The following is a 25379-nucleotide window of genomic DNA, read 5'->3' on the forward strand; positions in this document are numbered from 1 at the left end:
TTTCCAGATGACTGGAAGACTTGTGAAAAATAACCCACATTCTTTGATTCCTTGCAGAAACAACCCCTTTTCAGCAAAAGCAGTCTTATCTTCCCCTTTTGGACTGTGCTTTTGCACAGTGGAGCTTGGGTAGACTTTCTGTCCCCGTGACCCTCTCCGGCCCAATTCTTAAGTCCTTCTGCCTTGGCTGCCTTCAGATGCTGCCTCCATTTCTGTGGAGAATGGGAAGGCTTTCTTCTTCTCTCTCACTCTGGTCCTCTTTCTGTATTTCTCAAGCCCTGCCAATTTTCTTTCCCTTTTGTGAAAGCAGATTTTACAGAAAATTCCCTTGCCAGCCCTAGGTTGTGTGTGATGTACAGCAAAGCAACAATAAGGTCTCTGCTCGTTTTTTGATTTATTTGGAAGACATTTCCTAAGACCTCTGTAACCAGCTTCCCTCCTTTATCATTAAGGGGGGTGGTGGGGCACACATGCCCCTGAGGAGTTTACATGAATGGTTCCCACTGGGCAGAGCGATTACAAACAGGCTGTGTTTTAAGTTAGTTTTGACTTGGGTATTTCATCTGTGAAGTTGGCAAATACTTGAAAGCCACAAGCTACTGTTTTCTGAAAACTTCTTTGCACATGAGCATAAAATGTATGTATTGGATTTGGAAATTGTCCAATAACTGCCCTTTTAATGCATCTAAATGTAGATTACAGCTGTTTCCTCTGGAAAGATGCATAGAGTTATCATTTCTTTCTTCTCTTACAGGGTGTCTCCTCTGCAGAAATCAGAGATAGTGGACGTGGTTAAGAAGCGGGTAAAGGCCATCACCCTTGCCATTGGAGACGGTGCCAACGACGTTGGGATGATCCAGACAGCTCACGTGGGTGTAGGAATCAGTGGAAATGAAGGCATGCAGGCGACCAATAACTCGGATTATGCCATTGCACAGGTCAGAGGTGTGGTTGACCAGCTGTCCTATCCTGTTGACAGAGATGTCCATTGGGCATGAAGTCCTGATTAATGCTTGACCTTCAGTCCAGCCCTATGAACTCTGCCACCCCTTTTGATGTTGTATGTAAACACAATCGTCAGAGTATTCAGATTTCTCTGTGGCCTTGATGCTGTGCATTTTGAAGGTCCTGTGGTGCTGGTTGTCATGGTGGTTGTGGGGTTTTTTTGCCGGCTGTGAGTTGGCCAAGCTTTCTGTCCTCCAGGCAGGGCGTCATGCCTGACAGATAGGTCTCTGATCCTGCTAATAATAGTCTCTCACTTTCAACTCCCACATCTCCTGCATGTGCTTTTCCTGGTGCCATACCATGCTAAAGAGTGGCTGTGCTCATTACATCCATTCTCTACCATCCCCAGCCCAGAATCTGTCCTCTTTGAAGAAGGTGCTGGAGCATTCTCTCATCAGGCATTTAAGGTTAGGGGAAAGCAGTGGGCTAACAACTGCCACCTTCTCTGTAGCTATAACCCACAGTCGGTAGGAAACAGTGTCCTGCTATTGGGTCAAGTTCAACCTACTCCTCTCTGGATCAGATGTTGCATGCAGAGGCTCCTGATGTGCTTTGTAGTTACTGAACAGATGGCCTGAGGATGAAAGAATTGCCTACTCCTCAATGATGGCCAAAAAGTGAAGGAAAATAGCCAACCTCCTGACCTTAGGTGACATATCTAAATCACTTGGCCTGCTTGATCATCCATAAAATCTAGACCTCACAATGGACACCGATCATTTCCTCCTGTCTACAGATTGCAGTATGTGGTGATAAAATGCCTGCTCATTTGGTGGCTAGCTAGGGTCCCCCCATCATGCTCTTCCAGTGTTTCATCATTTGAAGAATGTGTTAACCCTAATCACATAAGCACAGGTAACAATGGCTTTTTATCCCTTCAAGCTGAAATCAGGGGCTGTGTATAAAATGTGAAAGAGCTTCCAACAACCCCAGGGCTACAAGCTGGTGCTGTGCAACTTTGGGGCTCTGCCTCCCCAGAGGGGGGTTCTGCATTAGATCACCTCTCAAATTCCCTCACAGCTCATGGTTCTGCAAACACAGGGAAGAATTACAAAATCCTCATGGCTCTGGAAAGTACGTGAAATCAATCTTGTTTCTCTGTTAATTTCAAATAAATAAATCCTCAAGATAATTGATAAAGTAGGTAGGGGAAGGAATTCTGATTTTACAGGCGGGAACGCTGGGGCTCCTTCACATTAGGTGACCTGCCTCGGTTCCGAGCATCCAGGATCAGAGAACGCCAGACCTGTACGTGACCTCGGGGACCAGCCCCACACACCTGCCCATTCACTTTCCCAAGTCAACCACTTCGAGGCCTGTGGGACTCATGCTTCCTGTAGTCTGTCAGCAACTGTAGATGTTATACACCCCAGCATTATTAAATACTTGAGTTATAGCATCATGTGGCTGGAAGGGATCTTTAGAGGTTTCCTAGGAGTTCCAGGCAAATATTTGTCTGTCTTTTTCTTTAAAATGTCTGGGGAAGGGAGATTCCATGACCTGCTTTATTGAAACTGCATACTAATAGGCTGTGGAATCTGGAGCAATTGCTCTCTTCAAATTAAAAGCATCAAAGAAATGTAGGGAAGAGAGAGTTAGAGTTAAGGATTTTCTCGCCCCTCCAGTGGAATCGTCTCCACTGCCAAAAGGAGTGATGAATGGCCGTGTGTGTCTGTGGTTCTTCGTTTCTCCTGTCTGTGGTCCTGCCTGTGATTACACAGGGACCCTGCTTTTTCAGGTAGCATTGCTTCCTGCCTTACACCTTTTCTCCCTGACACTATGCCTCCCCTCTTCAGTGAGAAGCGAGAGATGCCACACTTTCCTGAGTCCCTCTGCCCCAGTGAAATGATAGACGTCTCTGCTTGAAGTCAACATCTTGTGCTTTTGTTGCCTTGTTTCCTGTGGATGAATACACTTTTGATTGGATTGTTGAGGAAGTGCCCTCGAAGGTTATATACAGAAGAAAACAATTGAGCTCACAGTCCTTGGGGAAAATGATGAAATAGGCAAAGCTCCGGTTCTGCTTCTTTCCTGCCTGCGTGTGCTTTTATCCAGCAGGGCAGCCCTGGGACTGCCAGCCGCCCCCTGATCTGCTGCCTTGCCTGTGGGCAGCCCGTGCCTGGGGCCATATGACCCTGTGCCTGCAACCCCAGCTGCCTGTTCTCCTCAGGAGGCCATCATTCCCGCCCCCTACCTCCTTAACGTTTTTTTTGAACGACGTCATGAAAATAGCATTTTGATTTAGGGTAATATGTATTTTTTTTTCCTGAAAACAAATCATTGTAGCGCTATAGTTGAGTCATTCTGGATGACTCCAGCAGATGTTCTGTGTGCCCACTGAAGTCTAACGTCAGGGGGTCCGGGTCAAACGTAAACTTCCTTTTTATTTGTTTAGTCAGTTATTTTATGATTCCCCATTCCCCTTTGGAATCCTTAATGAGCTTTTATGGGGAGTTTTATTTTTCCATATGCACCTACTCCTGCCATGTTGAAGTGGCCATTCAGCTTTTGGACTATGTAGTTGAGTGACCTGCCTTACCATTATCTGGAAGAACTCATGAAACGTGATGTCATGTCAGATCAAGCTCCCTTCTTCAGGGCTAATGAAAATTATTATGTGGCTGCCTCTTGAAAAAAGAAAATTTGTAAATATTGCATTTCCAATCAGAGTCCTTCTTTCTACTGATAGTTAAATGTAATTTCAAAAGTAATCAGAAATTAATAGGAAGTTTGCAACAGCAGAATTTCTAAAGTTTATGGATGTTCGTCTTGAAACTGGGAAAGTTATGTTTTAGTTCAAGGAAACCCAGGGGGATGTCAGTGCAGGTACAAGGCTAATCAATGAGTAGAAATCATGAATTTAAACATGATTGGCCTTCATACCGGAGTGCAACACCATCCATAGAATGAACCACAACCAAATCCCCTCATTTCCTTCCATCCAGCTCATGTTCACACTTTGTGGGGTCCTTTGTTGAAGTAGGACACAGAAAGCCCCAAGAGGATTCAGGGATTTTATTGAATATGGCTCAATATTTCAAACTGCAAGAGCTGTTCCATCACTGTCACCTTAGTATCAGTTAGTTGCTTGTTGTTTTTTGTTTTGTTTTCCTTGACTGCATAGCACTCTAGTAAGAGGTACTCTGTACTAGCTGGAAGCAAAAAAAGGAGAACAAAATGGGTGTAGCAGGTAAGGCTGTGTATTTGTGCCTGAATGTCTGTGCATCTCTGTGCATGTGCAGTTGCTTTTAACCTGAGGACTGACAGTGGAAATAGGCCGTGTACATATGTGCATTCCTGTTTTAAAAAGGGGTACTGGTGCATAAGTGTTCCTGTCCCTTGTTTGTGAAGTCATCATCAAAGCTGATTGAATAGAAGTATCTGGGGGCCACTGTGCTTTTCTTTTCTTGCAGTTCAAGCGACCACCTTCACCTAAGAGTTAAGGCCCTAAAAAAGTATTTGTGTAAACAGAATTCATGAAAATAGCAATGAGAAGCCCACACTTGCATTTGGGAAAAATATTAAGTACATAGATGTAAGAGGAGATTTTAGCTGTCCTCCCTGGACCTAAGAACTCTCTCTGCCTTTAGTTTCCAGAAGTGAATGGTTTTCTTGAATTATCTGCAGAATCTGGTTTCCTCAATGACCTTATCTGTCTCCAGAGGAGATTGATTATGTGACTTTGGCTCCTAAATGATGGGCAATCCTGAACTTTGCTGTTTTTTCCCCTTCAGTTTTCCTACTTGGAGAAGCTCCTGTTGGTCCACGGTGCTTGGAGCTATAATCGGGTGACCAAGTGCATACTGTACTGTTTCTACAAGAACGTGGTCCTCTACATTATAGAGGTGAGCAAGACCAACTTCTTCCTTGAGGGGGAAGAGGGCATCTTCACATATTTAAGGTAATTTCGAGAAAGGATTTTGTCCTGTAAAATTAAAAGGTGCTGCTGCTGGGACAGACACACATGACCTCTACGAAGCGAGAGACACTTGCAGATCAAGGCCTCAGGCCAAGTAACCACTCAGGGAGCCTTTGCATCCTTGGTCCAGGTAGAATGTTGTCATTTACACTCTGCTCATCCTTGGGAGGTCAGAGCCTGGGCAGCTGATGTTTGCACCTTTCTTGTGGGCACTGAGATGTTTCCAGGCAACCCAGTCATTCTTTTCTGTCCTAGAATGAAAGGGCCTCATTTCTTGCTATATTTCCCATGGAATCTGCAAGTTACCCAAGCATTGATTCGTTGCCTCTGGGATATTTGGATGATACTCTTTAAATGGGGAAGATGTGGGAGTAAGTGGGGAGTAAACAAATAAGGTAATTAAAAATATCTCGGTGAACTTATTGGGTCGTCAAGCTGGTTTTCAAGATGTTGATTCAATTACAAGCACATTTATTTTACTTATTAGAGGGACTAGGGCAGGAGAGGGGGCGGGCCCAGGAAAAAGTGGAATGGGTACTTGCTGTTTGAACTCAGTAGAAGTGCCAGCCATCTTTCTGCTCCTCTTTAGGGACCGCTTTAGGGTCCCTTTAGGGACTGCTCTGCCACAAAGGTGTAGCTTTTGAGGCCAAGGTGGCTACTAGATTTCCATGTGTGTTTAGAAAAGAGGAAACAGGCAGTCACTCTGTGGAGAAATTGAAAAGCAGGGATAATTGCATATGGGGTTAATATCTCATTCTGTTACACATTATGTGTCTGATTTCTGAAGTTTTGGCAGAAATAATAACCAAGACATAGATCATCTTTATCTGATGTGATCCTTTAAAATACACAGCTTAGGGAATTTAGCAAGTGGTTTGCTAATGTGACTGTGACTAAACATTTCTTTATGTTCAAATTGTCTACTCTTTCCTATCAAATATTCAGGTGAAACATAAAGGTTAACATCATTCAATCTGTAACCAAACTACTAATGAATAGTTTTCCTGAGTTGTGCACGTTGTTTACTGAACAAAGCTGCCCAGCCAAAGGGGTAAATGGGACAGAAATGTAGGAAAACCCAGAAGATATATATTATTCTAATTTACACAAAGAGTAGCCTACTTGCCTTGTCTGCTTGTCTTGTGCTGTAATACTCAGCTCAATCCACCCTGAGTAAGAACTTCTAGATGTTATTTGTAAAGGATTTTATAGTTTCTACTTTCCTCCTGTCTACATTTCTTACAGTCTTTTTTGGCACTTAAATATGTTTGTCTTTCTGTTTTTGTGACTTTTTTTGGTCTCCATGATAGCAGTCACTCCTGAATGTCACTTGGGGTCATAGATAATTAGGGCTGTGGACTAAAGGAGTGTGGGAATCCATGCTTCCACGTGCCGTTCCATGTTACACATGCATTTTCAGCTCCTGTAGTGGTTGGCTTCACAAGGTTTCTTAATAATCTGGTTTTCCTCAAAAGCAGCAAATTACAGATAGTCTAGACTTCTTATCAAGACATTTTACATGAAGCTCCCAACCCTCTAGCTTCCCAGAGCTTCCTCTGGGGCCCTTCTTAGTCATTTACACCTCCTATCTTGCCTTTTTTTTTTTTTTTAACTTCAAGAGGGCTAAGGATGAGAAGAGGACAATTTTTGTCTGTCTGGAAAATTCTATTTGGAATGAGGCCCTGAAAATGCCATGTGAGTTCCTTAAATTAATTAAATTAATTTTTCAATTGTAGCTGAGCCATAGTTGTAAACGGTCCTTTGTAAACAGCCTTTAAAAACATTCTTGATAAAATTTAAAAATTAAATAAAGTCCCCACCACTGTGGTTTCAGTTTTCTACTTAGTGTTGCTAGGAGATTTAATTTGGAAACCGAGAAAACAAAATCCTCAACTGAGCCCAGACAGAGCACTGACTCAGTGTCTATCCAACCTCTGTGGCATCAAGATGTACTCCAAATATAATTTTAAAAACAGGAATGTACACTTGCATGGTATCTTATTGTGTTTTGAACCAAAAGATCAAAGATTTTTGTCATTTAATTTGCTCCTCTGCAGTGAATATTTTGCAATCTATAGGTTACCTTGTAACTAATTGAGAATAAATTGTATTATATATTATTCTTAAATGGTTTTTATTCTTAAATGGTTTTCTTGTAACTCAGGGAGAAACCCTTTGCAAGAGCCAGGATGTTCTCATCTCAGAGGTCCTCTGATATATGTAACTGTCAGTCACTTATAGATGTAGTCTAAAAGCAGTTTGGCAGATTAAAAAAAAGATGCACAAATGGGTATGTGCACATACCAATAGTCTTGGCAGTTATGAGGATCAGTATGATTTGAATTACCAAGAAAGATTGTATGGAAGACCTATGAGCCTGTAATACAATCTACTTGCTTGGTTCACTGACCTATGAAACTTGATTTTTCTGCAGAAGGAATACATGGCTCTATCCTCACTGCAATATGGAACACCATCTGAAAGTTCTCTCCACTCTCATCCCTAGCCCCCTTAGGTATATTCCTTTATGACCTTTTCCTGTGTTTATGGAGCTGTTTACATATACAAACAAATTGTTGCTTTTACATAAATGTCCTCATGCTTTGTAATATGTTCTGCCGTTCATGATATACCTACCATTGTATTTGGGGGATCATCCCCATGACTACATATAGATTCATTGTGTGATGTTTCACAGTATGGTTTCCTACAATCTATTTAACCATTCCTATATTGACAGATGTTCAAGTCATCTCCCTTCTTACCCACTAAAAGCCATGTGGAATAACAGCTTTCCCTCTCAGTAGACCATAACTCTTCTACCAGAATGACAGTGATCTAATTCAGGCATTACCACCACAGCACCTTCAGCACCTTGAACATAACACATGATCAGGGTTATGCATTATCATTTGTACCCCTGGTTTCTTGTTGCTGACAGACCTCAGTGCTATTTGATATGTCATAAAATTTGTTCAGACTGAAATAACTGTTGGTTCAAGTGATTAAAATAGGAACAAAATGATGGAATTGGTGATTTCAGGTCACCCTATCAGTAGGCAAAATGAAAAATGCATAAACCTTGACTCTCCATTCCCTTCCACTGCTGCCTTAATTTAGTACTTCTTACCTGCATGATAGCAAAGACTGCTGGCTTCACACCGACCATCATCTATAATGCACCCAGGATGAGGTTCCTGAACAAATACATGAGTGACTTCAGTGGCTGGCACAGCTTCTAGAACCGAAGTGCTCAGACCTGATGGCAGGGAGTGAACGAGTGCCACCGTCCTCTTCAACTCTCCAAGTTCCTATGGCCTCTGATAAAATCCCCATGTACCCCTGCCCATCTTGGATCCCAACTGCCATCAGCCTCATCTCCCACTCCATCCCTTATTCTGTTTTTAACCAGTGCTCTGGAAGTGCCACTAATACACAATTAAATACACCTTTATTAATTACACAGTTCTGTAAATTAAAACTGTATTTTATCATTAGAAACTAACTGGCAGTTGTCTGTTTGCCTCCCGTAGGAGGCACAAAGTGTTTCTGGAGATGGAACACAAATAGGGTTGCCCAACAGTATGAACGTACACTTAAAAATGATGAGAATGGTAAACTTTATGTTATGTGTATTTTACCACAATAAAAAAATGCTGAAACAATTTTTAAAAGAGTATCATAAGTACCTTGGATTTGAATCACTGGAGGGAAACAAAAATGAGTAGCCAGACCACATGCTTTGGAGAGCTCCCTGAAGGTTTGAAAAACAAACTTGACATGTAGTTTTGTTTTGTCACAGCAATTAAATGCTAAGTTTTGTGGCTGTGACTAGATGGACCATATTTCTCAGAAGGTAACATTCTGTTGTGGGCTAGACCATGCAGAATCTCCAAGTCTTGTGGGGCTGATGGGGTTCCCTGTGTGTCTGAGGTGGGGGGCAGGTAAAGGAATGAAATTAGCAAAGGTAAGGAGATAGGGCTGGGTGGATATATAAATGGCTAGGGATGGGGATCTAAATAACTAGACAAGAGTTTTCTTGCTATTGGAAGCTGGAATTCCTTTTTCATTCTGAAATAAGCAAGTGACACAGTAAAAGCAATTTCAGAAAATGTGTATGTCAATATGTAGGGCAGATGGTAAGCAGAGACCTTTAATGTAATTTTGTAGTTGTAACCTTTAATTATTTCCCAGCATAATTCATAAGCAGAGAGGAATGACTGATTTTTAAAACTCTCTGATTTTGAAAATGGGAGGAATTTATCTTAAATGTAAAGATTGGAGAAATATTTCTATATATTTTTGAGGTCCTCATTTGACTGCTCTGTGATAATTCCCAAAGAGAGAAGGGTCGCTTAAATTCCTTAAAGTTCCTATGCTAATGTCCACAGTAGCCAAACTGTGGAATGAGCCTCAGTGTCCATTGAAAGATGAATGGATAAAGAAGCTGTGGTCTATGTACACAGTGGAATATTCCTCAGCCATTAGAAACAACAAATACCCACCATTTGCTTCGACGTGGACAGAACTGGAGGGTATTATGCTGAGTGAAGTAAGTCAGTCAGAGAAGGACAAACATTATATGGGTTCACTCACATGGGGAATATAAAAAAATAGTGAAAAGGATTATAGGGGAAAGGAGAGAAAATGAGTGGGAAATATCAGCAAGGGTGACAGAACATGAGAGACTCCTAACTCTGGGAAACAAATAAGGGGTGGTGGAAAGGGAGGTGGGTGGGGGGGTTGGGGTGACTGGGTGACGGGCACTGAGGGGGGGGCATTTGATGGGATGAGCACTGGGTGTTACACTGTATATTGGCAAATCGAACTCCAGTAAAAAAAAATATATACAAATAAAATAAATAAAATAAAATAACAAGCTCATTAAAAAAATAAAGTTCCTATGCTATTTAACAAACTAGGAGTTCGTTATTCAGAATTTCCTGAATAGCATACAGAACATAACAAGGAGTTTCAAAGCATAACAGCCTCAGCATGTTAAGCATTGTCTAGGTGTGCATTTGTCCAGCTCAGACTTTCTGAACCCCTAGGAAAAGGTTATTTGGAATGGAGAAAATTTTTAGTGATAATAACACAAATAGGAAAACAATAAGGAAGTTACTTGATTTTAACCTGTATTTAAAAAAAGTATGATACAGACCCCTTATAAACTTTGGTTTTGACGTCTTAAGAAACGTAAAAAGATGCCAAATCATCTGTGAAATAGAGATGAGACTTTGAAATTATGATGATTATTTGGTGGCCATCCTAATAAAGAGAATAATTGTAAAATAATTGTAACATACAGGTATTAATGTGAAAAACTGAGAACTTTATACCATGTAGGGTGTCTACTTATTTTTGGCAACATATATAAGAAATTCTACTGTTTTCATGGGGCCATTAAACTGGTATGGGATGCTGGCCAGGAACTGGGATGCATATTTAGCACGGAGGGCTGGAAATATTATCACTGAATGAGACACTGCTTTAAGCCACAGCAATTTGAGACCAAATGCAACCCAACCAACAGAATTTTGTTGAAAGCTGCTTAAGACTTCTCAACATCTGACAAGCCTAAAACAAACAAACAAAAATCCTGCACTCTGGACTCCAAAACGTTCACCAGCATTTCGTTTTCTATGTCTTAAAACTAAAACGGTAAAATGAACTATGGTTTGCGTATAAACTCATTCTAATCCAAAATGTTCTCAGAAAAGAATTTTGAATCTAGTTTTCTGAAAACACATATGCAGTCTTTTCAGTTGTATTACAGTTTTTTGTTGTTGGACCTCTGAGTGGTTTTGAGGTTTTTTTCTCCATTTTTCAGATCACTATTGTTTGAAAATAATTATATCTAAATTACTTGTAGGCAGTAATTTCTGTCTTTCCTTTACTGTCTGACCAGCTTCTTATTTGTGGAGGCTTAATTTAAATATGTAAATGTGCAAAGATGCTGTGGGTTTGCTCAGCTGTGTTCCAAACTGGCTTTCCCCCACCCCACCCCTATCCCACCCCCTTGAGAATAACCCAGACTGCATTGTAAATGGAGGGCAGAAAGCACTGGCCTTGGGTAGATTTTGCTTTAAGTGTTAGACTCCATAAAGAATAGATGTTTTAAAACTTTAAAATATTATCCGATAGCTTTTCCCCTTTTTTGCTTATAATGTACAACTTAAATACATCTCAAAAAATGTTTCATTCTTAATACGCAAAAGATCTCTTTATGGTAGAAGGCAAAGCTCCTGATAGGTAGGCTTCTTTCTGTCTTTTGTCTTCCTAGCCAGAGTTGGCTTTATGTTTCCTGATAAGGAGTCCTTATTTGAGGGGCTAGATTGGAGTTACAAGGCTAATGGTAGCATGTTAATAAGTGAAGGTGAGTTGAAAAGCACAGTCAACATATGAAGCTATCTGTTTCAAACATGAAACCATCCGTTTAGTGAAAGCTTTAAGCAGATGTTGACCCACCTCCTCTGTGGCAGGTGAAACACGAGGGCCAGGAGCCCTGGGATAAGTTCTGCAAAGTTCCCCAGTTGATGTGGGTGGTCGTGGTATGCACAACCCCAGTGGTTGTATGCACAAGTCTGTGCCAAACCCGTTCCAAGAACATCCCAGCATGTAGAGTTAGTAATTACCTAGGGGGTTCCTATTTGGGGCTGATAGTTGTTGAACAATAATTACAATTTAATACATTGGAAGGGAAACCATTTTTAGAACATCTTCCCAGTGGGCAATTTGCAAATGGGAATTAACTAGAAGTAGGAATATTCTGAAGAGTACTTTCCCCTCCTTGTGCATCCTCATTCTCCAGGTCAAGCGCTCTGGGGTCATAGGATCCAGATAAAGGAACCAGACCAATCCCTTGCCCTTGGAAGCAAGGAGGGGATACAGATAAGACTCAGTTACAGTACAGCTTGCTGGGTGCTGGCTTACAGGAAGACCGCATGTAGTACACAGTGAGAGCTCTCCAAAGTGGTGTTTTACAGCCATGGGAGCCTCAGCTTTCCAGGATGAACTGAGCTAAGACCTGAAGGATGAATAGGAGCTGATTAAGTGAGGGGGACTGGAGGAGAGCAGGTTGGTGAGCCAGAGAGAGGCCCACACCTCTCTGCCCCACTTAACCCTCTTTGTTTATTCCAGCTCTGAGATAAATGTCAGAAGTCACCAGGCCCTCGGTAAACAAGAGGGAAGAAGTGTCGTTTGCTGGGGTTTATGTTTCAGTAGGAAGATGGCTGCAAAACTGGCTGCACATGGGCTTAGGAATGTTCTCTCAAAGCTGACTTGGTTGCTGCCCATTTATGGAGCTGGAAGTTTATCAGCAAATGGGGAGGGAGGGGTGACAGGGAGGAGTTGTTACGAAGCCAGAGAAATATTCACAGTCTGGAGGGAGTCCCCTACAAGATATACCATCACTTTGAACTTTATAAAAATAGACTCTTGCTTGCTCCCTTTTTACATGTGACAATATATGCTTTTTTAATGATGTTTTTGCAGCTGTTTTACCTGAAAGGATCATTATAAAGATCCAACATTCTAAAAATAATGTATTTAGGCATTGATGTTTTAAAAATTGAGTCTCTAACTCCATAAAACCTCCCTGAGTGGGGAGAAAAAGTGCAAGTCCAAAAACAAATCAATGCAAAGGACTCTGGGGGTAATGTGAATTTTGAGAGGTCTATTGTGTCTTATTCTAGGGTACCCAGTCTTTCCTCCCAACCTAGTGCTGTGGCAGAAATGAAGCAACCCTAGCGGGGGGTTGTGGTCAGCTCATCACCATGTGCATTAAAGCCCTCACTTATTCTTTCCATTAAGTTCTGTTTCATTCAGACATTGCACCTGCATAATTTAGCATGTGTGCTTGTCATGGTGAATGTTATTTCTATTTACCAAATTTCTTCTGACTTCCCTAAGGGCAGGAACTCTTTCTTTCTGACTTTGCCCCCAGACAGGACTAAATGCACAATGCTCAATAAGGAGATAATCAGTTGAACACATTTCAGTAGAGGCTGACATGTCAGAATCTATTGGATTGTGTCTGTGTGTGTGTCTGTGTGTGTGTGTGTTTAGAATACAAGAGAAGATTATTTAAGTGGCATATTGTATTTCTGCTTTCTTTTTAGGAAATACCTTTCTGGTCTAACTTAAATCATTCCTGGTGGAATTTTCATACAAAGAACTATACCCTCTAAGTATTAGGAGATTAATTATTTATATTTAGAATTGTTTAACTTCATCCTTTGAGAGAGAATGAAAGATAATTTTGATTGTATTCCTACCTTAGACTACCTTTTATGTAGGTGAAACTTGTAGATTTTCACTCTGGTGAAGTTGATTTTGCCAACTAGGTTTTTCTTGTCATTTTGCTCCATTTGTGTTGCTCTTCTATATTTCTTCTTGCCCTTTCTTCTGCTAGTAGAGACTAGCTTTCCTAAGACTTTTGAAATCAGTTGTCCTTTAATTCTTAAAATTAATTTTGTGAAAGTGTCTAAGCACAAATCCCCTGATCATGCCTATCTATTCATTTTGATCTCCATGTACAGCCATGAGCACTCTTCTGAGCAGGTAAATTTCAGCAACATTTGATTAAGGGTAGTTGAAAGTCCAAAATCAAGAACAGAGACTTCAGTCATAGGCTGTGGAAAAGATAAGATGACAACAGAAAGAATACCTTCTGTAGCAGATAAGGGGAAGGTAGTGGGAAGAGGCAACTCTTAACTACCCTCCCACTACGAATTCATAACGTAGTGCTCCATTGATGGAAAATAATCACATTTTTTGGACAATCCTGCATTTGCTTTGAGAGGATCGGGAGCAGGTGCCTTATATTCTCATTTTTTTCTAAATTGGTCAGCCTAACTTAAGAAGAGAAATAGATTCTAGCCCATAGTTCTAAAATACTTTTTGGCAAGCAAGTAAAATGTGTTTGTGATCATGAAATTCATCCTTCTTTTTCTTGGATTTAGGAGTCTTTTGGATTTGATCTTCAGTTAAAATAGCTTCTGTGAATAAGTATCACATCAGAGAGCTCATCTCTCCACTAGTAAATGCCTGTACTTTTAAGTGGTAAATAATCTTCATTGCCTTCTGACAACTCATTGGAGCCAGTATATTGGTTTTCATTTGAGCCAACATACTGGTTTTCCAACAGGTGTTCTGGGAGTTTAGAGTGCCCTTCATTCCTTAGTTGCAGTGCCCTGGCAGATTAAGTGAACTATTTAAAGAAGGCTCAGGAAGTGATGTATGTGCTTTCTTGCCTCATCTTTCAAAGTGAGGAGAGGCAAAGTAGGTTAGTGTTATTACATACTGCTTATACCTCTGGAGCATGCCGATAAAAGAATATTGATTAAAATGTTGACCTCTTTTATCCAGAGATTATAGGATAAGGTTTATTATTGCTCCTTTAACTAAGCTGCATGTTGTTTTGATGACCTTTTTGTCAATCACTTGTCAATCTGCAACTTACTTCTTTGTAATATTAAGTACTAACAAGAAACTTTTACCTCCTCGTTAGCCTTGCCTTATTGGTTTCCTTTATTCCTTTGAAGGTTTTTATTAGTACGGTATACTGGTATACCACTTCCTTTTTTTGTTAGGTATAATTACATGTAATAAAATAATCCCTTCTAGTGTACAGTCTGAATGTCAACAGACGCATACATACAATAGCATCATTGCCACTACATTCACATACAGAGCAGTGCCAGTACTCCAAAAAACTCCCTCAGCCCCTTTTGTAGTCCTGACCCTAGCTCTGCATCCTGTCCCTAGCAATGACTGGCCTGTTTTCTGACTGTACAGTTCTGCCTTTCTTAGAAGGCTCTGTGAGTAGAATCATACCAGTATGTGGTCTTCAGTGTAACACATTTGCAATCGTCCACATTGCTATGAGTATCAGTGTTTATTCTTTTTAGTGCCAAGTAGTATTCCATTCTGGAAATAAGGATTCCCATGGTTGGGGAGTTTCTGGAAGCCTAGTCCCAGGGGTTGTGAACCAGGGACCAGGATGTCATTGGACTGCAGATAATATAGTTTAAGGAATAACTTGAGTAAAATTTGACTGGAATAATACTGATCATAATAAGGCAAGATGATGGTGTTCGAGGGGTGAGTTGGCCTGCTGAATACTTTCTGCTAACCTTTCTGGGGAGAAGAAGGGCCAGGCACTCACAGACTTGTTTTCTTACCACTCTTCCATCTGCTGTCTCACTGGCAGTAGCCATGAATAGACAGCAGCAGGGTTAGGGTGGGATGAGGCTCGGCAGTCAGGCCACCTGGGGGCTTTTCCTCTCCTGCAACTCTGCACATGCCTTCTCAGTGTCCATGCCAGCCTCAATCTTCTTCTCTGTAAAACATAGACAATAAAGTACATACATCAAAGAGTTTGTGAGGATAAAGTAAAACCATACAGGAAAGCCTTTAGCATGGTGCCAAACCATAGAGTCAAATTAATCCTTTAGCATTATTTTAAGGTATTTAATACTTGACCAATCTTTTGACTATAGTGTTATAGGTTTGAGGCTTTTCTAGTTCATCCGTCATCCCAGAATAGGATATCCTACAATAGCAGACAGTCATCCAGTCCACCCTGTTCCAGGAACCTTTTAGGATGAGGTAAGTCTCATTTTTGCCACCTCCTTAGACAGTTCTACCTTAAATGTAGCCCCTCTTCTATGCTGTGACTGTCTATAATCATTGTAGAGCAAAATAACCATGATTCAGTCTGGTAGACTAATAAAGTTTGCTTGCCTCTTGTCTGTGTATTGCTAACAATTCAGGTGTTAATAAGTGATTGTATTCCAGTCATGTGGTCATGTGTTCATAACTGAGGAGTAAATTTTTCTAACATCATCTGTGGTCGGATATTCTCCCCTGACCCCAGAGTGGCCTTTATGGATTTCATTAATTAGCCTAGAATCCTTGATGCTCTCACACTTTACCTGAGTTCTATCAAGAACATTTAAAGGAAACACTGAAACTGATGTACTTGTCCCTTAAAACTCCAGCCCCTAAACAGTACACTCTCTTGGAGTTTGCTAGAAGAAGTCAGGTGAGAGAGTATCCTCTGCTACCAGAATAAGAATTTCACCAATTTCTTTCAAAGCCAAGCCATCTCATGTTAACTGAAACTAGTCCTCCAGACTGCGGTGGACTGAGTCACATGCCCGTGTTAGTGTCCAGAGAGAGCACTTTCTCCAGATGCCTGCTGGTTACCTGAAAACACAAGTCCCTCTCTCCATGTGTACAAACAAGGTGGGAACTGTGCTGTCCACAAAGAAAATGTCAGTACTATAGAGGGTAGGTAAAGTGCTGTGCTGATCTTGGATATTTTTTACCTGGGCCAAGTATAGCCTTAAAGTATTCCAAGAGTTCTATCAATTACACCAGCCTTCAGGGTGCTTTGAAATCCACCTGCTTTGGAACACTCCACCATAAGAACAAACAACAGTGAAATATATCCAGGCCACTAGCATGTGTTGATATGAAAGTGGAAAATGAGTTTTCCTGGACTCACTGCTGTTTCTGTTCCTGAGGTTATTTGAATCTGTAAAAGCTGGGTGCATTTAATAAATGCTGCCTTTTTTTTTTTTTAATGAGGAAAGTCTTGCCAGAGAAACTTACCCAAAAAGGCAATGCTGTGAAAAATTCCTTTGCTATTTGATAGGTCACAGTAAAGGCTACTGGTATCTTGTTCTTGATTTGTTCATAGTATCATTAGCTGATGCAAAATATACATTTGGCTTGGTCATTCTTGCTGGAAATTTTGAAAGCTCACATTAAGTGTTCCTAACACATTGTTGCATTAAGCCTAAATGCATCTGAAAAGATTGGTGTAAGTAATACTCACTACAGGGAAGTTCTAGAGGAGCTCTGGATTTTTCTTCCCACCTGAATGACACCAAGCAGATGGCCTTTGTTTTTACCCTCATCTCCTGGGCCTTTCTTTCTAGTAGTGCTTCCTGGATTAAGCACTGCTGAATACTTACAGGAACCATGTTTATATACATGCTCTTGGGGTTTTGTTTTGTTTTCCTCTGTTCGTGTGGTTTCGATAGAAATCTGTCTGTGATGGTAATACCTGGGGTGCCTCCCAAGGGAGCTCTCAGAGGATGCCTCTGCCTGCTTCCCTCTCCTTGTCGGCTACTCTTGTAACTATAGCCAGCCCCATGGTTCACTTGCCTCTAGCTGGAGTCCACACAAATAGGAGTCATGATTAATCTTTCTGCTGCTTCTCCTTATCTTCCTGCTTCTATAGCATCTGTCACAACATTAATCTCACAAGTGGTAACTGCCCATATCAAGAAATGCTAATCCGTGGTTTCAAAACAATAAGCATAAATGGGGGGAGAAAACCCTAAATTCTACTTAAAACAATCAAGTCTTTATTGTTGCTAATTAAGTTGGTAGAATCATTTCAGAACAATAAAATTAAAATAATAATTAAAATCAAGCTTTTCTGCCTTCCATAAGTCAGAAATGATTTAATTTGAATATTAATCAAAAGTCTCTCCAAAAATACTCTCTTATAGTATTAAGTCTATAATACTTAAAATGAACTTAAACATATTAGAGTTATTATAAGAAAAGCCCTATTGTAAAAGTGTGAATAAATAGAAAGACCTACCCCACACTGGGATAGGAAGAAATATGTACACATACAAGCATCAGAGTGATTATTTAAGCAAGGAAATGCTGAAGATCCTAAGGAAGTATATGAGAAGATAGCCTGGAAATCTTGAAAATAAATGTATTAATAGGATTTGTCATGCCAGATGTTACACATAGTACAAGGTGTAACAATAAAAGCAGTTTGGGGCTGTACATGGACAGATCAATAGAAACAAGTAGAGAATACAAAAACCAGTCCAAATACAGCTGGCTCTTTGGTTCATGATTAAACTGGTATTTGAAGTAAGTGAGTAAAAGATATTTTACATAAATGGTGAAAGTCATTTGGAGACGATATTACTTTGGATTCCTAATTCTTACTTTACTCTTTCCACCAAAATTAATTACAAATGGATTTGAGGTTTGTTTTTATTTGGATGTTTTTTTTCTTAAAAAAACAAAAACAACCCTCCATGTTGTAAAAAGGTTCACATGGTTCTATACTATAAAACCCAGTGAAAATTAAACATCATAAAATCTCCTGTCTCTGGCTCCATCCACATCATTGCCCCCTTCTCTCTAGAGGTGCCCCTGATACATCCTTTCTACATTTGTTCATGCAGACACCAGCTTGTGTGATTATTCATCATGGGCCTCTTTCTCACACAAAAGGCTGCAGTCTAGACACCTGTTCTTCCCTTTCCTTTTGTGCCCTAACAGTATATCCCAGGGTCTTTCCACATCAATGCTAGAGGGCCTCCTTGTTCTCCTTGCAACTGTAGAGTGTTCAGTTAGGTAAATAGTTTATTTAACCAGTCCCTTATTGATGGACACTTGGGATATTTCCAACTTCAACATTTTCCTTCAACAAATTCTGCTGCACTGTTGGATAAATTCCCAGAAGTGGGACTTCCATGTCAAAGGGTAAATGCATTAATAATTTTGATAAGTACTAGCATTTCCCCTCTTTTCTTTAAATTTCTTGGAGTTCTTTGTATATTGGAGGAGATCAGCCCATTGTTAGTGGCATGAGTTGCAAGTATTTTACTTTTCCTTGTAGTAAAAGTCTGAAATAGTTCTAGACTATTCATCACAGCCTGGGAAGGAGACTTAGATGGAGTTTAGCATGAGGGATTTTGTTAAGGAGTGCCCTTGAGATCAATGTCTACCAAGGGGAACACATAGAAGCATGGAGTAACTGGCTCAGGTAAATGAATGAAATCCTAGGTCAGACGACTGGCCTTGGGCCAAAGCCAGGGTGAGAACACAGGTTCCTGATCTTGGCATTAGCACAGTTACAGGCTGCTTCTTTCAAAGAGAGCATCCTAAGAAGACCATGGCTCAGGATAAGTGGTTTCTAAAGAAATGAGTGAGAGCAAACAAAGACAAGCAAGGAAGGATGTTTTTCCTAGGAAGAGGGTATACAAGTGAGTCTGCAGAATTGCAAGTAGCTCCGAATGCTTGAAGGTTGGATATGGGAAGTGTAGGAGAGAAAATTGGGGTGACATCAGCTAAGCCTTGAGAATGTGTAAGTCATAGCATTTTAAGCACAGTAGTAGTGATGTGATGATACTTATACTTCTGAAAGATCATTCCTGTAGCTTTTCATCTTGGCAGCTCATTACAGAGCAGCAGATTATATCTTCCAAAGATGGCTACACCAATATACCTTTTAAGTCCCATGCTCATCACACAAAGTGCTTCTGACACTTTTCTACTAAACCAGAGAGTCTGTGTTCCCATTTTTTGTGTCTAGGTGGACCTTTGTAACAGCCTCAAGCAGTAGATACCAGATGACTTCCAATGAGTAGGTTCCCTTGGAACCCAGCTGACCTGTTGTAGGAAGACCAGGCCACATGCAGAAGCCACATGAAACTTTGTGGCCAACAGGTTCTCTCTCTAAGGTCTCAGCTGCCAGCTGTGTGAGTGTGCAAACTTCAAAGGACTCCAGCTCCGGTCTTCTAGCTGATACTGATGGATGAAAGATGCATGATCCCTGTTGAGCCCTGCCCAATTCTAGATCTGTGAGCAGAATCATTCATGTCATTGTTTAGAATCACTAAATTTGGGGGTGGGGGAAATAACTTGTTAAGTCCTCATAATCCCTAGAACATTTGGTTATACCAATTTTGATTCAAATAAATTAATTATTGTCCCATCAGGCTGACAAGTTTCTTTATCTTTTGGGTCATGTACCTTTGAGCCATGCTTTCTTTGTTTTTTGTTTTTGTTTTTGTTTTTGTTTTTCATGCTTTCTTTGTACAGATGATAAAGTCATTGAAAGGAAACCTAGTTTCCAGGACCTTGTCACCATGAGGTTTAATGATCAGGCACCAGGCACACTGCTCAATGCTGTGAGCACAATCCACTCTCCCTACACTGGTATCTTTTTCCCCACCTGACCATGACAAACAAAACTATTAATTTTCTGGTGAGAGAGAAATATCAGATTTTGCTGTTGCCATGCAAGTATATGCAGTTGTCAAAACTCCTAGAACTGTACACTAAGAAGGGTGAATTTAACTGTATGCTACTTATATCTTAAGTTATATCTTAATAGGCAGAGAGAGATTCTGATCATTGCTCTTAGATATTTGAATCAGGCCTAGTGCCACATCTATCAAAAGAGTCTTGTTTATATTGAACTTCTCCCCTTTCCTTCCCTTCTCTAACTGCCCCCCCCCCCCGCCCCCGCCATACACACACATCCTCTCTCACAATCTCACAGTTTTTTGTAACTTGGTTTTGGCGTAGGCCTGCTAAAGGTGATTCATATATCTATGCCCAAGTTGGGATTCAACGAATAGAGCTATGATCAAAATATTGGTTCTCTACTGTAGAGACTTGGGGAAAATTTGACAAAACTAAACTTAGTCTCCCTCGAGACACTCCAGCCTGGAAAAGTCACACAGGCACTTTATGTGTGCATATGTGAACAGCAGCAAGGAATCTTCTCCCACTTGGTTTTCTCATTCCTGTGAGGTTTGGTGGCTCAAATGTGTGGGGGCAGGAGTTTACTTATGGATCACTGGGCTGTCAGAGCCTCCTATTCCTCATTATTTCTAAATTGTAAGAGTATAATTAAAATGCTTGTGTTTCTGTACCTTTCCTTAACCTTCAAATATGAATATTAGAGTAAATCATAAACCACAATTCAAAAATGCAAACCCCTTCTGTGCCCACATTTAGTATATTTAGCCAGTTTCTTTTCCGTATCCACTCAATGACAGCTGACAGAATTGCTTTGAGATGACAGATTGTCAGCACATTGACACAGATTGTGTTAGATGTATATTTTTAGTGGGAATGAATGATTTTTAGCTGAGCTTTTCTCAGAAATATAATAGGGAGAACTGTTATTCCATGTGTCAAACCTATAGAATGTTGTTGGTTAGTGGTCAACCTACTTTGTAATTATTAACAAGTATTTTATAAAACAAAGAGGAAAATTGGAGTTTACTAAAAATATTCTAACATCTACAAAAATAGACATGTTAATAAATAGGAAAGGAAATTATCTCCATCTTCTTGGCTCAAGATAGAGAAAAAAATAGTACTTTAGAATTGTTCCTGGTTCTTAATCATGTTTTATTACTTAGATAATGTTTGGGAAAAGAGACTGATGAAAACTTGGTAGATAGGGCATTTCTCTACATTTATTTGTGAAAGTGAACTAAAATCTGGAGTTCACAGAATAGTATTTCCCTAACATATCTAAGAACTATGATCACTTAATGAGATCCTGGTTTCTTATGAGTACTTTATTGGGATCAGAGGCTAAATTGTGTGCTTATGACATAGCTGCTACCTCCAGGTACTGGAAATAATTCAGTAAGGAGGTTGTGTGTTGCTTTCTGACTCTGAACATTTGGGACCATCTCTTTACCATATACGAGCCCTGAGGACTTGAGATAGGAGAGTGGGATACATGTTAAATCACTTTTAATGTAAGGAATGCCCACATTGGTTCCCAGGGGATAAAATTAGTCAAGGACTTAATGGGGAATAGAATAGGTCTGGCTTCCTAAGTAACTGTCTCTCTTAAATCTTCAGCATTGGCCCAAAGCGATGTATTTCTTCATACTCACTTTGAATAGCCATTGTACCACACAACAACTGGCCTGCCTTAACTTGATTCCTTTTAAACTGGGAAGATTTTCAAGGAGAAATCTTTAAGAACCTGGAGCCAGGGAGGAGAAAACACTATAAAATTACTGAAGAAAATAAATTTTATTATAAAAGAAAGCAGTTTTAATTTTTCTCTCAAAATAATTAACAGCTGCTAAGGAACCCTCAGTCCTTCCAGTGCCTACAAAGAGTACTGTTTCCTTGGTGTGATCATTAGCGGAGTCTTTTCAAGTGAATCCATAAATGTCCTGTGGGAAGATAAATCTGGTTCTGTAGAACCCTAGCCCTGGGTGGCTGAGGTGCACCCATGAGATTTCAGGTTTCTTTGTACCTGTCCTGCACCATCCTGAGCCTCACCTGGCTGTCAAACCAGGAGGCTTTTTCCTACTCCTGATGGAAGGAGGCCCCAGGGCATTATTACCACAACCTGCTGCAGGGATAGTATGGTAATATAAATAAAGATGATAATAGCAAATCCAAGAAGAATACATAAATAAAACTACTAAAACGTACTTGCAGATACAAGTTCCATTCATAGCTTCACTCAGACCCTAGAAGTGGACCCCTTGGCCAGATTATGCCTTTGGTCGTAGCCTGCATTGAATCCTTTTTAGGATGAAGAATAATATGGGTAGGACACATTTTGAAACTTGATTTGCAGTTACTGGGCCACTATAAATCTGTATTTAAAAATCTAATTACCAAACATGTTTAATGACCAAGAAAAAGCTTTGTTGAGATAAATAGTGACAATGTTTTATACCACATAAACTCAGCTATGCAAATATATGGGCATATAAAACAGACCAGAAGGACAAACCCAATATATTCATACTTATATTTGAGTCAGTAAATGTATGGATGATTTTTTTCTATGTTTTATAGATATTTTAAAATGTTCCAAAAGGAGTATGTTGATTTTATATGCAGAAAATGTCAATTTATACACATGTGAGTAGATGCTATAAATGACAGGGCTTAGGAAAAAGACAACTGGAAGTTAGAGTTGACATGAATATTAAAAAACAAAATCACCCAGAAAATCCACAGAAAAAAAGTTAGGCCTTTGCAACAAAAAATCAGGATATTATGGGAAAAGCATCACTTATGGAATCTTACATTATTATAACATAATACCTTTTGCAGTCAACAGGGCGTATTTATTACAAATAGTTCTCCCTGAAAGATAAATAATAGTTTTCCAAAATGCCACTCACTTAGCAGGGCTTCATGAACTATGTCTTTGAGAGTCTTTGTGAGTTCAGAACACACCCATATAATAATACAAACTTACCATGATGCAGGAGAAACAAAATAGCGCTGTAGTAAAATCTGTTTCAGTCACAAATTTCATATTGCTCTCTTTGAACTTCAGGTACAGTGCTCATCAGATACGGACATCGCACCCAGAACAGCTTAGTTCCCATTGCAGTCAGAGTTCTATATTAATTTGTTCCTTTCTGGTTTAAAAATGTGTACTGAAAAATTTATACTTGAGTGGCAATTGATCATCATAATTGGCGTGAAAAAAAGCTTTAATCCAAATAACACTTTGCATTAACTAACCTGAAAGGAACTATTTCATCTATAACGTATATAGACTCTTCTATCAAGTACACATGCACTTTTTTAAAAGGAATTTGTTGTACAGGATGCCTTATTGCCATAGGTTTTATTTATGTTCTACTTTCTACTATATCTCTAAGTTTTGGAGGGGCTAGACTAGTTTTATTTGCTGACATGACTGTTTATGGGTGCAGTTTCCAAGGGCCACTAGGTGTTTCAGTGCCACTCATAATGGCACACTTTTGAAGTGTTAAAGTTTTGTAACATCCCATGCTGCATTCATAAGAAAGTAAAGGTCTTGATACTTAAGTGTACTCAAACGGGGAAAACAGTGTAGCCTTGGCAAACTGATGCTGTTGAACTGCAAATGGTTGTCCATAGGAAGGGTGCCTTGATAAATCTGACCAGGTGAGTGAGTTGTAGATGCCTAATTTATGCAGATTGGATCTATATCCAATAATAACAGATCCCTTTTCATGTTCCATGGTTAATTTTATTTCAAGAATTCCCTAGCACCTGTGTTATTTTTCCTGTTTAATTTTGCCGAGACTATGTTACCCTCAGTACAAGGTATTTTTACCCTTGAGGATCTCCAGTTGACGAACATGACTGCTGGCCACCATGTCTGGCTCATGGAATGAGCTTTCAGATTAATTTCAAATCTTGTTTGTTTCAATAGTAGTCATTCTTTTGCAAAGACACTTATCTCAGAATGATCAGCAATTCACATAACTCTGAAACTCCCTCCAGGAAACATCTATTATTTGTGGAAAATGTCACCTGGTTTTCTAAGAACTTCTTCAGTTTTCTCTGTATGTTTTGGGGTGAGGCAGAGGAACATGATGGAAGGTATCTACACATTGTGATTTGGTACACACAGCCGTGAAGCAGTCTTGTACTTCGATGTGACTTTTGTCTACTTGGCCCACAGAAGGTAGAGGATTCTTTTTGTAGATTTTTTTTTTAAAGACTGAATGTCCAATCCTCAGTGGAGAAGGAGTATTCAAGCAGCTTTAAATGCTTAGAAAATAATATCAAATGTCTGTGCATTAAGACAGGATTTAGGAGTATTATAAAAGCTAGTTGTTAGAAGGAAGAGACTGGGAAGCGTAACTTCTGACTCAAGTGCCAATTGTGTATGTAATCTCTCTGCCCTTTGGTGTCCTAATTATAAAATGGGACTTAACCAACCTCTTAGGACAGTTGTGGAAGTTCAATTGTAACAGCAAATGAGCTCTTTCCAGAGTCTAAGTACTAAATGCACCCCTCTCCTAAACAGAGTCCTATTAGTGGATGATTATATTGGGTATGATGGATGTTCATCACTTGAAAATGATTTTAAACCAGTCTGCCTCCTTGGAGGGAAGATGTGGACAAAAGGGTGCCTGCACAGAGGAATCCATGTGAGTTGCTCCCAACCGCAACTATATGCAGAAGAACAGGGAACTTTCTCTCTGAATGTATTTTTAAGGATTCCTTTCAACGCAAGCTCTCCAGTTAAGGATTCCAGCTGCTCTTACTGATGCCAGATGAAGCCAATTTAGGGCACAAGAATGTTCTTAACGGGAGATTACCACTCCTCTTTTGAGTGGACCTTCATGAAAACAAAATTTGGACATTTCCGATAGAGAACCCAGATCTTCAGGAAAATGTAATACATTTTCTAAAGGAAGTTAAAAAGCTGAAATATTATCTGATGACTGTACTGTATTCTATAGTAATTATAGTCAAAATAGTAGCTAACATGTACTGAGACTTTTCATGTACCACCCACTGTTTTAAGTGCTTTACACATATTATTTAATACCCACCAATGCCTATTAGATGTTTACTGCCATTGTGCCCATTTTCCATGGGGAAACCAAGGCATGCACAGGTTAAGTAACTTGCTCATGATCAAACAGTGGTCAAGCCAGGCATTCTGATTCTAGGGCACCAGCTTCTATCTATACCATATATTTCTCAACACAATGGGAATGAGGACTGGACATCTGCACTGACTTGGTCAGAGAAAAACTCAGGTTAATTGTTTACTAAAGGGAAGGGTAATAAGCACAGTTACCAAACACAGGCACATGATAATAAAATCTCAAATTGGATCACAGGTCCATCCTAAGAAGTCAAGCAAAAGATATACTGGAAATTACCACGTAGT

At 39.9% G+C, this 25379-nt stretch overlaps 1 protein-coding gene across 7 annotated transcripts in view; it reads left to right on the forward strand.

The window, feature by feature from the left end:
• LOC112918518 (phospholipid-transporting ATPase IB) overlaps positions 1 to 25379 on the forward strand; it is a 579220-nt gene that overhangs the window by 345873 nt on the left and 207968 nt on the right. For all 7 annotated transcript variants that reach the window (XM_072719837.1, XM_072719843.1, XM_072719842.1 and 4 more), the window contains exons 26-27: positions 755 to 938; positions 4740 to 4850. In XM_072719837.1, coding sequence (XP_072575938.1) covers positions 755 to 938; positions 4740 to 4850 — 295 coding nt within the window. The remainder of the gene's footprint in view (positions 1 to 754; positions 939 to 4739; positions 4851 to 25379) is intronic.

This window comes from Vulpes vulpes, chromosome 9 (assembly GCF_048418805.1).
Source record: "Vulpes vulpes isolate BD-2025 chromosome 9, VulVul3, whole genome shotgun sequence".
Lineage (NCBI taxonomy): Eukaryota > Metazoa > Chordata > Mammalia > Carnivora > Canidae > Vulpes > Vulpes vulpes.